The sequence below is a fragment of the Penaeus japonicus genome, unplaced genomic scaffold (assembly GCF_977035675.1).
Source record: "Penaeus japonicus unplaced genomic scaffold, GWHDUDI00000001_assembly GWHDUDI00000006, whole genome shotgun sequence".
NCBI classification, from domain to species: Eukaryota; Metazoa; Arthropoda; class Malacostraca; order Decapoda; family Penaeidae; genus Penaeus; species Penaeus japonicus.
Genome location: NW_028234408.1, coordinates 42,617,047 through 42,634,546, shown reverse-complemented (window position 1 = coordinate 42,634,546; position 17,500 = coordinate 42,617,047). Strand labels below are relative to the sequence as shown.

General features: G+C 30.8%; 1 protein-coding gene across 1 annotated transcript in view; it reads right to left on the bottom strand.

Moving 5' to 3' along the window:
- Positions 1–307: 307 nt before the first annotated feature.
- Positions 308–17,500, bottom strand: part of LOC122253550 (venom protease) — a 22,256-nt gene continuing 5,063 nt past the window's right edge. Inside the window, exons 2-10 of the mRNA XM_043016765.2 lie at positions 16,370–16,423; positions 15,581–15,727; positions 14,821–14,920; positions 14,158–14,356; positions 13,696–13,838; positions 4,147–4,307; positions 3,427–3,522; positions 2,465–2,616; positions 308–670 (exon numbers count right to left, since the gene is read on the bottom strand). Coding sequence (XP_042872699.2) covers positions 503–670; positions 2,465–2,616; positions 3,427–3,522; positions 4,147–4,307; positions 13,696–13,838; positions 14,158–14,356; positions 14,821–14,920; positions 15,581–15,727; positions 16,370–16,418 — 1,215 coding nt within the window. The 5' untranslated portion in view covers positions 16,419–16,423 and the 3' untranslated portion in view covers positions 308–502. The remainder of the gene's footprint in view (positions 671–2,464; positions 2,617–3,426; positions 3,523–4,146; positions 4,308–13,695; positions 13,839–14,157; positions 14,357–14,820; positions 14,921–15,580; positions 15,728–16,369; positions 16,424–17,500) is intronic.

Genomic DNA, 17,500 nt, shown 5'->3' with positions numbered 1-17,500 from the left:
GCAGACTTGTAGTACATCCACCAACATAGAAAACTTCTGTAAGGGGTATCTTAAGTAAAATAAAGTTTGAGTTTCTTTACTTGTGATATTAGTTCTTTTCGTATTATTGTGAAAAAAACAAATAAAGAAAAACACTTAGTGCAGTATAAAAAACAAACAAATATATATTCTTTTTCAAAACATTTGTTTTCCTTTAAAATTATGCTCTTTTTTAAAAGTCTTACACATACCATTGATTCCACATTGATAAATAAAGTAAAAAATATCGAAATATATTTTTTGTAGGATGAAAAATCAAAGTATCATAACATTTCGATAAACAAATATATTTACTTGCACTACGTTGAGTATTATCTCATATAAATCCATATCTTCTAAAACTGTAAACAAAAACACATGTAAACATTAAAAAAAAAACATCCTTAAGAACACGCTTACACATAACCATATAAACAATGCAAATATGCATAAAGCCCGAGAAATCCATATCCTTCTCTGCAACCTATGTACTCTCAACCACGCTTCTGATCCAGCCTAAGAAATGCCCGACTTTGGTATAGACTCCCGGGTATTCGGGCAAGGCACACTTGACTCCGAAGGACACTATTCCGACGACGTAATACTGATCCCTGGCGTTGTCTACGTAGAGCAAGGGTCCTCCGCTATCGCCCTGGAAAAGAGGGAGAAGATTGAGCGGGTTAGGTGTCAGTTTGGTCGAGACGCTGTGTCTTTGGGCTTGGCTTAGATGCTGTGTCTTTTGGCTTAGACACAGCTTAGATGCTGTGTCTTTGGGCTTAGACACAGCTTAGATGCTGTGTCTTTTGGCTAAGATGCTGTGTCTTTGGGCTTAGACACAGCTTAGATGCTGTGTCTTTTGGCTAAGATGCTGTGTCTTTTGGCTCAGATGCTGTGTCTTTTGGCTTAGATGCTGTGTGTTTTGGGTTAGATGCTGTGTCTTTTGGGTTAGATGCTGTGTCTTTGGGCTTAGGTGCTGTGTGTTTTGGGTTAGATGCTGTGTCTTTGGGCTTAGGTGCTGTGTGTTTTGGGTTAGATGCTGTGTCTTTGGGCTTAGATGCTGTGTCTTTGGGCTTCGATGCTGTGTCTTTTGGGTTAGATGCTGTGTCTTTTGGCTTAGATGCTGTGTCTTTTGGCTTAGATGTTGTGTCTTTTGGCTTAGATGCTGTGTCTTTTGGCTTAGATGCTGTGTCTTTTGGCTTAGATGCTGTGTCTTTTGGCTTAGATGCTGTGTCTTTTGGCTTAGATGCTGTGTCTTTTGGCTTAGATGCTGTGTCTTTTGGCTTAGATGCTGTGTCTTTGGGCTTAGATGCTGTGTCTTTGGGCTTAGATGCTGTGTCTTTGGGCTTGGCTTAGATGCTGTGTCTTTGGGCTTATATGCTGTGTCTTTGGGCTTAGATGCTGTGTCTTTGGGCTTAGATGCTGTGTCTTTGGGCTTAGATGCTGTGTCTTTGGGCTTAGATGCTGTGTCTTTGGGCTTAGATGCTGTGTCTTTGGGCTTAGACGCTGTGTCTTTGGGCTTAGATGCTGTTCTTTTGGTCTAGACGCTGTGTCTTTTGGCTTAGATGCTGTGTCTTTGGGCTTCGATACTTAGTCTTTCGGCTTAGATACTGTATCTTTTGGTCTAGATACTGTAACTATTTATTCAGACACTTTTGGTCTATACACTACGCTGCATTTGATGCCAAGAGTGTGTTTGACAGTGACAGTGAGTTTATATATGACACTTATTTTGTATTTAGAATCTTTAAATCATATAAGTATGGCCGAGCATATACACGAAATATATTAATAAGCTCTTTATTATTTCCTTATATTTCTCACCTAATCCTCCATATATGAATAAAACTTTTAAAATAACAAGAAAATTATCACCTTTTCTGCCCTCGTGTTTCGCAAGTTAATTCGAACAACAACAATGAAAAAAAACTTAATGTTATTAATTCGAACAACAACAATAAAAAAAAACTTAATGCTATTAATTCGAACAAATAAGATAAAACTGAATAAAACTTTTAAAATAACAAGAAAATTATCACCTTTTCTGCCCTCGTGTTTCGCAAGTTCATTCGAACAACAACAATGAAAAAAAACTAATGCTATTAATTCGAACAACAACAATAAAAAAAAACTTAATGCTATTAATTCGAACAAATAAGATAAAAAACTAATGCTATTAATTCGAACAACAACAATAAAAAACTTAATGCTATTAATTCGAACAACAACAATAAAAAAAAAACTTAATGCTATTAATTCGAACAACAACAATGAAAAAAAACTAATGCTATTAATTCGAACAACAACAATGAAAAAAAAACTAATGCTATTAATTCGAACAACAACAATGAAAAAAAAAACTTAATGCTATTAATTCGAACAACAACAAAAAACTAATGCAATTATAGAACAAGTATGAGTCGTTCTGCTCGTTTCCGCTGTTACTCACGTTGCACGAGTCCTGACCGCCCGTCCCAGCGCATATATTGCGAGTGTCCACCACAGGCCGGGTCTGCAAGTTGCGGTAACGGGCACTGCATTGCCTCGTGTCCACTACGGGCACGAAAGCCTCATTGGGCACGGGTGATGTCCGGCGTTCCTCTGCAGACATAGGAAGGGTAAGGTTGTCTGTTACTATTTGGTTGGGAAATGTTTAATGTTTCGTTGAGTGTTAGTAATTTCGGAATGGATGAGTTGTAATTGCTACATCTTAGGAAATATTCCTTATGCTAAATACAGTGTGTCGAATGAGAATGGCTATGATGTATCATGTATATTAATTATTTATAATAATTATGATTATAAGCCTTATTATTTTTATTATCGCCTTATCATTTTATCATCATATTTATCATCATTATTTCTATCATTATTATCAGCATTATTATCACTATCAATATTGCCATTATCATTATTCTCATTATGATTATTATTAATAATATTATTATCATTATCATCATCATCATCATCATCGTTATCATTATTAATCTCATTATCCTTATTATTATCAGCATTATTATTATCAGCATTATCATTATTATTATTAGTAGTAGTAATGTTATCATCATTATCATCACCGTTATTATTATTAGTAGTAGTCGTAATATCATCTTCATTATTTTCGTTATCAACATTATCATTATTATTCTCATTATTATAATTATAATCATCATCATCATCACTATCGTTATCATTATTAATGTTATCATAGCTTATAATCATTACAATCATTACCATCATTGTCTGTATCATTTTTATCATTACTAATATCATAATTATCATCATCGTTATCATCACTACCAATATAATCACCATGACCATCAGAATTATCACCATTATCACCATCACCATTATAATAAATTCTCTACTTTCTAAAATCAATCATCTTTTAAACATTTATTTAAAACTCACCAAACGATGTCCTTCCCCAGCCAACCACTATCAGGTTTTCATTCAGAAAATCTCTTGTCGGATTATTGAATGGGAGACACGCGGGGAGAATCGTGTCTGAAACATGAAATAAGATTAATGTGCTACATAGGCGTGTTTTTTGTTTTTTTGTTTTTTGTTTTTGTTTTTTGAAGAGGGAGGCAAAGGGAGAGTTGTGTATGGGAGAGGGAGAGGGAGTGAGAAGGGGAGGGGAGGGGGAGGGGGAGGGGGAGGGGGAAGGGGAGGGGGATAGGGAGAGGGAGAGAGGGGGTAGGGATAGGGATAGGAATAGGGAGAGGGTGAGGGATAGGGATAGGGATAGGGATAGAGGGAGAGAGAGAGAGGGGATAGGGAGAGGGATAGGGAGAGGGAGAGGGAGAGGAAGAGGGAGATAGATAGATAGATAGATAGATAGATAGATAGAGAATGAAGGAAGGAAAGAGAAAGGAAAAAAAACAGGGAGCTGTAAGTGGGAAGGGGGAGGAAGAAAAAAAAAGTATCACAGAACTTAAAAAAAGAAGTAACAACCCGTAAATAACAACAACAGAAAGAAAATCCCAACCACAACAACAACAACAAAAAAAAACACCACCACCACCACCCTTCCTCCCCCCACCCCCCAAAAAAAAAGTATCCCAACCACAACCACAACAACAACAACAACACCATCAAACAAAGACTAAACCTGAAACACCATCTCACCCGTGTACGTAACATCCCGATCAAGAACGAGGATCATAATGTCGTTCTCACTCGTCTGTCGGTTGTACCCGCTGCCCCGACGACTCGCGATTCGGAACTCCTGAGGTCTCGCCCCGTCGGTGCTCGTCAGGAGGTTGTGTTCGCCGAGCATCACGATCGATCTGGGGAGGATGAGGTAGTTTTGCTGTTTATGAGGAGGATGAGGTAGTTTTGCTGTTTATGAGGAGGATGAGGTAGTTTTGCTGTTTATGAGGAGGAGGATGAGGTAGTTTTGCTGTTTATGAGGAGGAGGATGAGGTAGTTTTGCTGTTTATGAGGAGGAGGAGGTAGTTTTGCTGTTTATGAGGAGGAGGATGAGGTAGTTTTGCTGTTTATGAGGAGGATGAGGTAGTTTTGCTGTTTATGAGGAGTGTCGAATGAGAATGGCTATGATGTATCCATTATATTAAATTATTTATAATAATTTATGATTATAGCCCTTATTATTTTTATTATCGCCTTATCATTTTTATCATTACTAATATCATAATTATCATCATCGGTGTCATTATTCTTCTTATTATCATTATTATTATCAGCATTATTATTATTATCAGCATTATTATTATCAGCATTATTATTATCAGCATTATTATTATCAGCATTATTATTATCAGCATTATTATTATCAGCAATATTATTATCAGGATTATTATCATCATCAGCATTATTATTATCAGGATTATTATCATCATCAGCGTTATTATTATCATCATTATTATCATCATAAGCATTATTATTAGCAGCATTATTATTATCAGCATTATTATTATCAGCATTATTATTATCAGCATTATTATTATCAGCATTATTATTATCAGCATTATTATTATCAGCATTATTATTATCAGCATTATTATTATCAGCATTATTATTATCAGCATTATTATTATCAGCATTATTATTATCAGCATTATTATTATTAGCATTATTGTTATCATTATGATTATTATCAGCATTATTATCATCAGCATTATTATATATTATTATCAGGATTATTATCATCATCAGCATTATTATTATCAGGATTATTATCATCAGCAGCATTATTATTATCAGGATTATTATCATCATAAGCATTATTATTATCAGGATTATTATCATCATCATCAGCATTATTATTATCATCATTATTATTATCAGCATTATTATTATCAGCATTATTATTATCAGCATTATTATTATCAGCATTATTATTATCAGCATTATTATTATCAGCATTATTATTATCAGCATTATTATTATCAGCATTATTATTATCAGCATTATTATTATCAGCATTATTATTATCAGCATTATTATTATCAGCATTATTATTATCAGCATTATTATTATCAGCATTATTATTATCAGCATTATTATTATCAGCATTATTATTATCAGCATTATTATTATCAGCATTATTATTATCAGCATTATTATTATCAGCATTATTATTATCAGCATTATTATTATCAGCATTATTATTATCAGCATTATTATTATCAGCATTATTATTATCAGCATTATTATTATCAGCATTATTATTATCAGCATTATTATTATCAGCATTATTATTATCAGCATTATTATTATCAGCATTATTATTATCAGCATTATTATTATCAGCATTATTATTATCAGCATTATTATTATCAGCATTATTATTATCAGCATTATTATTATCAGCATTATTATTATCAGCATTATTATTATCAGCATTATTATTATCAGCATTATTATTATCAGCATTATTATTATCAGCATTATTATTATCAGCATTATTATTATCAGCATTATTATTATCAGCATTATTATTATCAGCATTATTATTATCAGCATTATTATTATCAGCATTATTATTATCAGCATTATTATTATCAGCATTATTATTATCAGCATTATTATTATCAGCATTATTATTATCAGCATTATTATTATCAGCATTATTATTATCAGCATTATTATTATCAGCATTATTATTATCAGCATTATTATTATCAGCATTATTATTATCAGCATTATTATTATCAGCATTATTATTATCAGCATTATTATTATCAGCATTATTATTATCAGCATTATTATTATCAGCATTATTATTATCAGCATTATTATTATCAGCATTATTATTATCAGCATTATTATTATCAGCATTATTATTATCAGCATTATTATTATCAGCATTATTATTATCAGCATTATTATTATCAGCATTATTATTATCAGCATTATTATTATCAGCATTATTATTATCAGCATTATTATTATCAGCATTATTATTATCAGCATTATTATTATCAGCATTATTATTATCAGCATTATTATTATCAGCATTATTATTATCAGCATTATTATTATCAGCATTATTATTATCAGCATTATTATTATCAGCATTATTATTATCAGCATTATTATTATCAGCATTATTATTATCAGCATTATTATTATCAGCATTATTATTATCAGCATTATTATTATCAGCATTATTATTATCAGCATTATTATTATCAGCATTATTATTATCAGCATTATTATTATCAGCATTATTATTATCAGCATTATTATTATCAGCATTATTATTATCAGCATTATTATTATCAGCATTATTATTATCAGCATTATTATTATCAGCATTATTATTATCAGCATTATTATTATCAGCATTATTATTATCAGCATTATTATTATCAGCATTATTATTATCAGCATTATTATTATCAGCATTATTATTATCAGCATTATTATTATCAGCATTATTATTATCAGCATTATTATTATCAGCATTATTATTATCAGCATTATTATTATCAGCATTATTATTATCAGCATTATTATTATCAGCATTATTATTATCAGCATTATTATTATCAGCATTATTATTATCAGCATTATTATTATCAGCATTATTATTATCAGCATTATTATTATCAGCATTATTATTATCAGCATTATTATTATCAGCATTATTATTATCAGCATTATTATTATCAGCATTATTATTATCAGCATTATTATTATCAGCATTATTATTATCAGCATTATTATTATCAGCATTATTATTATCAGCATTATTATTATCAGCATTATTATTATCAGCATTATTATTATCAGCATTATTATTATCAGCATTATTATTATCAGCATTATTATTATCAGCATTATTATTATCAGCATTATTATTATCAGCATTATTATTATCAGCATTATTATTATCAGCATTATTATTATCAGCATTATTATTATCAGCATTATTATTATCAGCATTATTATTATCAGCATTATTATTATCAGCATTATTATTATCAGCATTATTATTATCAGCATTATTATTATCAGCATTATTATTATCAGCATTATTATTATCAGCATTATTATTATCAGCATTATTATTATCAGCATTATTATTATCAGCATTATTATTATCAGCATTATTATTATCAGCATTATTATTATCAGCATTATTATTATCAGCATTATTATTATCAGCATTATTATTATCAGCATTATTATTATCAGCATTATTATTATCAGCATTATTATTATCAGCATTATTATTATCAGCATTATTATTATCAGCATTATTATTATCAGCATTATTATTATCAGCATTATTATTATCAGCATTATTATTATCAGCATTATTATTATCAGCATTATTATTATCAGCATTATTATTATCAGCATTATTATTATCAGCATTATTATTATCAGCATTATTATTATCAGCATTATTATTATCAGCATTATTATTATCAGCATTATTATTATCAGCATTATTATTATCAGCATTATTATTATCAGCATTATTATTATCAGCATTATTATTATCAGCATTATTATTATCAGCATTATTATTATCAGCATTATTATTATCAGCATTATTATTATCAGCATTATTATTATCAGCATTATTATTATCAGCATTATTATTATCAGCATTATTATTATCAGCATTATTATTATCAGCATTATTATTATCAGCATTATTATTATCAGCATTATTATTATCAGCATTATTATTATCAGCATTATTATTATCAGCATTATTATTATCAGCATTATTATTATCAGCATTATTATTATCAGCATTATTATTATCAGCATTATTATTATCAGCATTATTATTATCAGCATTATTATTATCAGCATTATTATTATCAGCATTATTATTATCAGCATTATTATTATCAGCATTATTATTATCAGCATTATTATTATCAGCATTATTATTATCAGCATTATTATTATCAGCATTATTATTATCAGCATTATTATTATCAGCATTATTATTATCAGCATTATTATTATCAGCATTATTATTATCAGCATTATTATTATCAGCATTATTATTATCAGCATTATTATTATCAGCATTATTATTATCAGCATTATTATTATCAGCATTATTATTATCAGCATTATTATTATCAGCATTATTATTATCAGCATTATTATTATCAGCATTATTATTATCAGCATTATTATTATCAGCATTATTATTATCAGCATTATTATTATCAGCATTATTATTATCAGCATTATTATTATCAGCATTATTATTATCAGCATTATTATTATCAGCATTATTATTATCAGCATTATTATTATCAGCATTATTATTATCAGCATTATTATTATCAGCATTATTATTATCAGCATTATTATTATCAGCATTATTATTATCAGCATTATTATTATCAGCATTATTATTATCAGCATTATTATTATCAGCATTATTATTATCAGCATTATTATTATCAGCATTATTATTATCAGCATTATTATTATCAGCATTATTATTATCAGCATTATTATTATCAGCATTATTATTATCAGCATTATTATTATCAGCATTATTATTATCAGCATTATTATTATCAGCATTATTATTATCAGCATTATTATTATCAGCATTATTATTATCAGCATTATTATTATCAGCATTATTATTATCAGCATTATTATTATCAGCATTATTATTATCAGCATTATTATTATCAGCATTATTATTATCAGCATTATTATTATCAGCATTATTATTATCAGCATTATTATTATCAGCATTATTATTATCAGCATTATTATTATCAGCATTATTATTATCAGCATTATTATTATCAGCATTATTATTATCAGCATTATTATTATCAGCATTATTATTATCAGCATTATTATTATCAGCATTATTATTATCAGCATTATTATTATCAGCATTATTATTATCAGCATTATTATTATCAGCATTATTATTATCAGCATTATTATTATCAGCATTATTATTATCAGCATTATTATTATCAGCATTATTATTATCAGCATTATTATTATCAGCATTATTATTATCAGCATTATTATTATCAGCATTATTATTATCAGCATTATTATTATCAGCATTATTATTATCAGCATTATTATTATCAGCATTATTATTATCAGCATTATTATTATCAGCATTATTATTATCAGCATTATTATTATCAGCATTATTATTATCAGCATTATTATTATCAGCATTATTATTATCAGCATTATTATTATCAGCATTATTATTATCAGCATTATTATTATCAGCATTATTATTATCAGCATTATTATTATCAGCATTATTATTATCAGCATTATTATTATCAGCATTATTATTATCAGCATTATTATTATCAGCATTATTATTATCAGCATTATTATTATCAGCATTATTATTATCAGCATTATTATTATCAGCATTATTATTATCAGCATTATTATTATCAGCATTATTATTATCAGCATTATTATTATCAGCATTATTATTATCAGCATTATTATTATCAGCATTATTATTATCAGCATTATTATTATCAGCATTATTATTATCAGCATTATTATTATCAGCATTATTATTATCAGCATTATTATTATCAGCATTATTATTATCAGCATTATTATTATCAGCATTATTATTATCAGCATTATTATTATCAGCATTATTATTATCAGCATTATTATTATCAGCATTATTATTATCAGCATTATTATTATCAGCATTATTATTATCAGCATTATTATTATCAGCATTATTATTATCAGCATTATTATTATCAGCATTATTATTATCAGCATTATTATTATCAGCATTATTATTATCAGCATTATTATTATCAGCATTATTATTATCAGCATTATTATTATCAGCATTATTATTATCAGCATTATTATTATCAGCATTATTATTATCAGCATTATTATTATCAGCATTATTATTATCAGCATTATTATTATCAGCATTATTATTATCAGCATTATTATTATCAGCATTATTATTATCAGCATTATTATTATCAGCATTATTATTATCAGCATTATTATTATCAGCATTATTATTATCAGCATTATTATTATCAGCATTATTATTATCAGCATTATTATTATCAGCATTATTATTATCAGCATTATTATTATCAGCATTATTATTATCAGCATTATTATTATCAGCATTATTATTATCAGCATTATTATTATCAGCATTATTATTATCAGCATTATTATTATCAGCATTATTATTATCAGCATTATTATTATCAGCATTATTATTATCAGCATTATTATTATCAGCATTATTATTATCAGCATTATTATTATCAGCATTATTATTATCAGCATTATTATTATCAGCATTATTATTATCAGCATTATTATTATCAGCATTATTATTATCAGCATTATTATTATCAGCATTATTATTATCAGCATTATTATTATCAGCATTATTATTATCAGCATTATTATTATCAGCATTATTATTATCAGCATTATTATTATCAGCATTATTATTATCAGCATTATTATTATCAGCATTATTATTATCAGCATTATTATTATCAGCATTATTATTATCAGCATTATTATTATCAGCATTATTATTATCAGCATTATTATTATCAGCATTATTATTATCAGCATTATTATTATCAGCATTATTATTATCAGCATTATTATTATCAGCATTATTATTATCAGCATTATTATTATCAGCATTATTATTATCAGCATTATTATTATCAGCATTATTATTATCAGCATTATTATTATCAGCATTATTATTATCAGCATTATTATTATCAGCATTATTATTATCAGCATTATTATTATCAGCATTATTATTATCAGCATTATTATTATCAGCATTATTATTATCAGCATTATTATTATCAGCATTATTATTATCAGCATTATTATTATCAGCATTATTATTATCAGCATTATTATTATCAGCATTATTATTATCAGCATTATTATTATCAGCATTATTATTATCAGCATTATTATTATCAGCATTATTATTATCAGCATTATTATTATCAGCATTATTATTATCAGCATTATTATTATCAGCATTATTATTATCAGCATTATTATTATCAGCATTATTATTATCAGCATTATTATTATCAGCATTATTATTATCAGCATTATTATTATCAGCATTATTATTATCAGCATTATTATTATCAGCATTATTATTATCAGCATTATTATTATCAGCATTATTATTATCAGCATTATTATTATCAGCATTATTATTATCAGCATTATTATTATCAGCATTATTATTATCAGCATTATTATTATCAGCATTATTATTATCAGCATTATTATTATCAGCATTATTATTATCAGCATTATTATTATCAGCATTATTATTATCAGCATTATTATTATCAGCATTATTATTATCAGCATTATTATTATCAGCATTATTATTATCAGCATTATTATTATCAGCATTATTATTATCAGCATTATTATTATCAGCATTATTATTATCAGCATTATTATTATCAGCATTATTATTATCAGCATTATTATTATCAGCATTATTATTATCAGCATTATTATTATCAGCATTATTATTATCAGCATTATTATTATCAGCATTATTATTATCAGCATTATTATTGAAGAGGATTAAGAGGATCTGGGTGGGTAATTCTGGCGTTATTGAAGAGGATTAAGAGGATCTGGGTGGGTAATTCTGGCGTTATTGAAGAGGATTAAGAGGATCTGGGTGGGTAATTCTGGCGTTATTGAAGAGGATTAGGAGGATCTGGGTGGGTAATTCTGGCGTTGTTGAAGAGGATGAGGAGGATCTGGGTGGGTAATTCTGGCGTTGTTGAAGAGGATGAGGAGGATCTGGGTGGGTAATTCTGGCGTTGTTGAAGAGGATTAAGAGGATCTGGGTGGGTAATTCTGGCGTTGTTGAAGAGGATTAGGAGGATCTGGGTGGGTAATTCTGGCGTTATTGAAGAGGATGAGGAGGATCTGGGTGGGTAATTCTGGCGTTGTTGAAGAGGATGAGGAGGATCTGGGTGGGTAATTCTGGCGTTATTGTGAGGATTAAGAGGATCTGTGTGGGTAATTCTGGCGTTAATGAGGATTGATGAGGAGGCATTTCTGGTATTAGTGAGTGAGGAAGAGGAGAAGAACCAGGGTGAGTCATTCTGGCAGTGATGAGGAAGACATGATGGTTGTGAGGAAAGAATAGAAGCAATAATGAGGATTGCAAGCTGGGAGCTGTTCCTGCACCATAGTGAAACCGGATGGGAGGAACACAGGGATTCTCAGTTGCAGTAGTTTATCGGAGGTTGGAGGCTGGAGGAGGATGGAGGGAGGGAGAGGGAGGGGGGTTCAAACTCAAGGATCCGAGGTAGTCTCGAAGGGAGTCTCGATCTCTGTGTGATTTGAGATAGTGAGCTCCCCGGTCCCGTTTACCCTTGTTTTTTTTTTTATGAACCGTTTCTCTGGTGAAACTCGCAGTTCTGGGTCCCTTTCTCCGCCTCGGGATATCTGGGCTGACAAAGACAGCTGCGGAAACCAGAAGTGAACACGTGCGAGTCACATGTTCAGTGAGAAGACAATGTAATGGGATGAGAGCGAAGATGAAGTGGATAGGTTGATGTTTCCAGATGTTTCCAGCCAAGACAGGTGTGGAATAACTGGTGCAATATGATGTTGATAATGGAATGTGAACCAGGATATCTCAGGACATGAAGGAGGAGGGGATTCCCCCGGAGAATATGGAGGAAATGATTAATGTATTAATGAGGAGGATGAAGAAAGCCTGGGGAGATTATTCATGCATTCGTGAGTAGAATGATGAGAGCCTAGGGAACTGATACCAAGCATTAATGAGGAGAATGAGACCGACAAAAGGAAATAATGCAGGTGTTAATGAGAAGGATGGAGAGGAACCGGGTAATTAATTTTGGTATGGATGAGGAAGTCATGGTGAGGCCTCGGTAATGATCCATGTATGGATGAGGAGAATGTAACGATGGAAACAAAAGACAGAAATTGATAATAAACAATAATCAAATAAACAACGAGATAAAAAAAATACATAAATACAGAAAGAGATAATAAAAATGACAACATAAACAAAACAAAAAAAACAAACAAACAAAAAACATTATAAAATACAACAAAAATAGCTAAAGCCGGAAAAGAGAAAAGACCACGAAAAAAGCCAAAAAAAAAAAAAGCCGCACTTACGGGTCGGTGGTGCGCGGGTTATCGAAGCAGTGAGCAGCCGAGAGGACGTGGCGTTTGGAGATGAGTGTCCCTCCACAGTTAGCGAAGAACCGGCCGTCACGCAGGCGCATCCCAACGGCCGCCAGCCAAGGGTGACTTCCGACCTGAAAGAGACGAGTGGGGCTTTGGATCTCTCTGGTTCTCTTCTCCTCTCGTGTGTGAGTTGTTGTTGGTGTTGTGTACTTAGATTATGGGGGACTCGTGGACTTGATGTGAACGGATGGACTTTTGGTGTTTTTTTTATGTTTTCCTGTATGTGAGATGCTATTAAATCTAGCCAGGTTGAGGGACTACCCCCGATTTGAACTAAGGGGAGGATGGGGCACTCCCGATTTTAATAATGAAATACCAATAATACCAACAACAAATAATAACGATAACAATAACACAAACAGTGATAAGAAAAACACGAGGATCACTCACAGGAATTTCCGTTCCTCCTGTAACACGGATGATCGGTGATATACCACACTCACTGGTAGACGGGAGAACGCTAGATGGTCGTGGTGTTTGTGGTTGTGGTTGTGGTTGAGGCTGCGGTTGAGGTTGTGGTTGTGGTAAACCCGTTGAAATGGAAGGTCCGTTGTTTGGGCAACATAAGTGTATGGCGTTTGTGAACAGTCTGAGAAAAGAGAGGGTTTGTTGATGAAATGCCTCGCGGTTTAGGAGAGAAGAGGTCTGAGTGGGGGATCGGTGATGGAGATAGAGACGGTATGGGGAAATTGTCTCTTTGGTGAGGACGCATAAAGGTATAGATGTGAAGGGGAGAACCATCTTGGAACTACGTGATATGATTTATAGGATATTGAAGAGTGAGTATAAATATTCTAGCTTAAAATATGTGTGTAATGTATGCATCACACACACACACACACACACACACACACACACACACACACACACACACACACACACACGAACACAAACACACACACGCGCGCGTGTGTATGAGTCTATGCGTGCATATATACTCCTATATCAGCGTCAGACGTATAAACAATTAACTTTAACAATTAAAACTCATAAAAATCGTATCCCCGGAGCAACAGATAACTAAAGCATCATCATCTCAGAGGGCATCTTTACCTGCAGATTCTTCTCCGGAGAAAACTCAGCACAGCGCGGTTTTGAAGTTGACTTAGGAGTGGAGTATATGTTGGACACTGTCTAATTGGCCCGCAAGTACCTGCAATATGGCATGGATTATTACTTCGCTTGTTTTATTTGATCATCTTTGCTGTGATAATTGTAGTCAAATAAGCTCGGATCCCTCGTGATAAATCCATCAAAACATGAAATACTGAAGAGCTAAGTGCTATCGGCTGGAGGTATTTCATGTGAAACGATATGAAACAAACAATCTTTTCCTAATCCTTTCAGAAAACACACTTTCTCTCTACTTTTATCCATCTATCTACACTTACCTGTGTACCTAGCTACCTGTATCCATTCATCAACTTTATGTAGACTATAAATGTACACAAAAAAGCAGATAATATCACTGAACTTACTGAACTTACAAACTAATCGCTAATCTCCTCCATGGTAAAAAGTAAAACTAGCTTGGTATTAAAACATTTCACACACACACACACACACACACACACACACACACACACACACACACACACACACACACACACACACAAAAAAAAAAAATATATATATATATATATAAAAAAATAAACAGGGTTACATTACCCATGAACTAACTCGCTCATTCACCTTAACGAGTACAGACTCACCTGCTTCACCTGATCAAAACAAACGAAACAAAGAGACAACGTGACATCAACATCAACAATACACACACTGAAATCACCTTAATTAAGGAGCACCCGCTCACCTGATTCCTGAGCAGGTGTAACGCAGAAGGAACTTGAGCCTCCGAAGCTCTGTCTGTTCGTCACACCCAAGAGCTCTACGAGTTCGGTGTCAGTCGTGGAGCTGTCGTTCTCGAGCTCACCCGTGCTCTGCTCGTCGGGAAACTGGACTGGTTCGAAAATGTCTTTTATTATTGATTTTTTTTTTCTCTTTTTTTCTATATCTCTTTTTCTCGAATTTCATTATCGGATTTCTATTCATTCATACATACATTTACATATATCTATTTTTTAGATTTAATTAATCATGTCTCTATCTTTCCTTGTTTATTCATAAACATACGCACATAGATGTTTGCTTGTTTATATATTCACTGAATCACATTTTTATCTTTCAACCTAAGTATCTCTCCACTTATCTGTCTGTCTATCTATTTAGTGATTTAGTTATTTCCTTCTGATCTATTTATTCTGCATATTCATCCATACATTTATCCGTGTATCTCTTTATATATCTTTGTCTCTGTTTATCTATCTGATGATCTCACAAATATATGTATATGTTTACATCTTTATATTTCGACCGTTAATGCAAAACAGGTTACGGCAAGGGAATTATTTTTTATGCAGATATGATATCGACTGTGCTTCATTTTTGCAGTGTTCTGGTAATTGAAATATACTAACATATTTCATCAATTAATAAATAAACATACATAAATGCATGTATACATACATACACCCACACAAACACACACACACACACACATATCTACCTATATATACATAAGCATACATGTGTGCATTCTTACCTTGGGCATTGACTGACAGAATTAACAGTAAAGAGAGAAGAACCTCCATTTTATCTGAAAATAAAGGACGAGGAGTTTTAAAGCATTATTCATGGTACTCATGTGTAATATTCTTACACAAAATAATTGTAAAATAATTCATACATTCTTTCTACTCGTTTTCCAAACTTATAACAGACGACCAAATGGGACATATACACCACAGCTGGTGTCTGACTGTATAGAGTAGCGGTGAGCAACAACTTAAAATATCCAAATGACCGAAGAAAAAGACTTAAATTCGGGCATATAAAGTCACAGTACAGCACCACACACACACACACACACATACATACATATATATATATATATATATATATATATATATATATATATCATATATATACATATATGATACATGTATATAAAAAAAAATATATATATATCTATATATATATATATATATACATATATATATATATATATATATATATGCATATCAATCCATCAAATCATTTTCAACCTAGGACCATAGACCCAGCACCAGCCGAGCAGGAAACGAGCACAGCCGTGGGAAAGGTCAAACGAGAGCGCGGGACTGAGAAGGTCTTCGTGCTCACAGAACTGGGTCTTGACTGTCTAGGTTGAGACAAGGTTGATATGACCTAGACTTGATTGGGTCAATGTTGTCTGCTTAGCTCCTGTGCAAGGGGGCGTGCAACAGGAACTTAGTAAACAAGGCATATGAATCGCCATATGAAGAGGTTACACTACATGTAATATACAACAAATATAACAAGATTTAATATATAGTTAGTGATCGTATGATGGTAATAGAGGAACTGATATTGTCATAGGAATATTAGATAAAAGTTTCTATCTAGTCTAAACTTTTGGATCTTACGAATACGCTAATAAATAAGCATAAACAAGATATGAAATGTTAGCGTCTTCTCACGAAGAAAAAATATAGGGGTCCCATATTTCCTTTCTAGTCTTGCATAACTTGGAGAGGCATTCCGCCGCGGATAACAGCTGCATGTGGGCGCCGGACATGCGTGATGACAGGAGAGAGAAAAATGGAGTAGATAGAAAGCTTCCTGACACCATATCGTGTCTGGGCATGACGTTAAACTGTACAAGAGGCTCCCT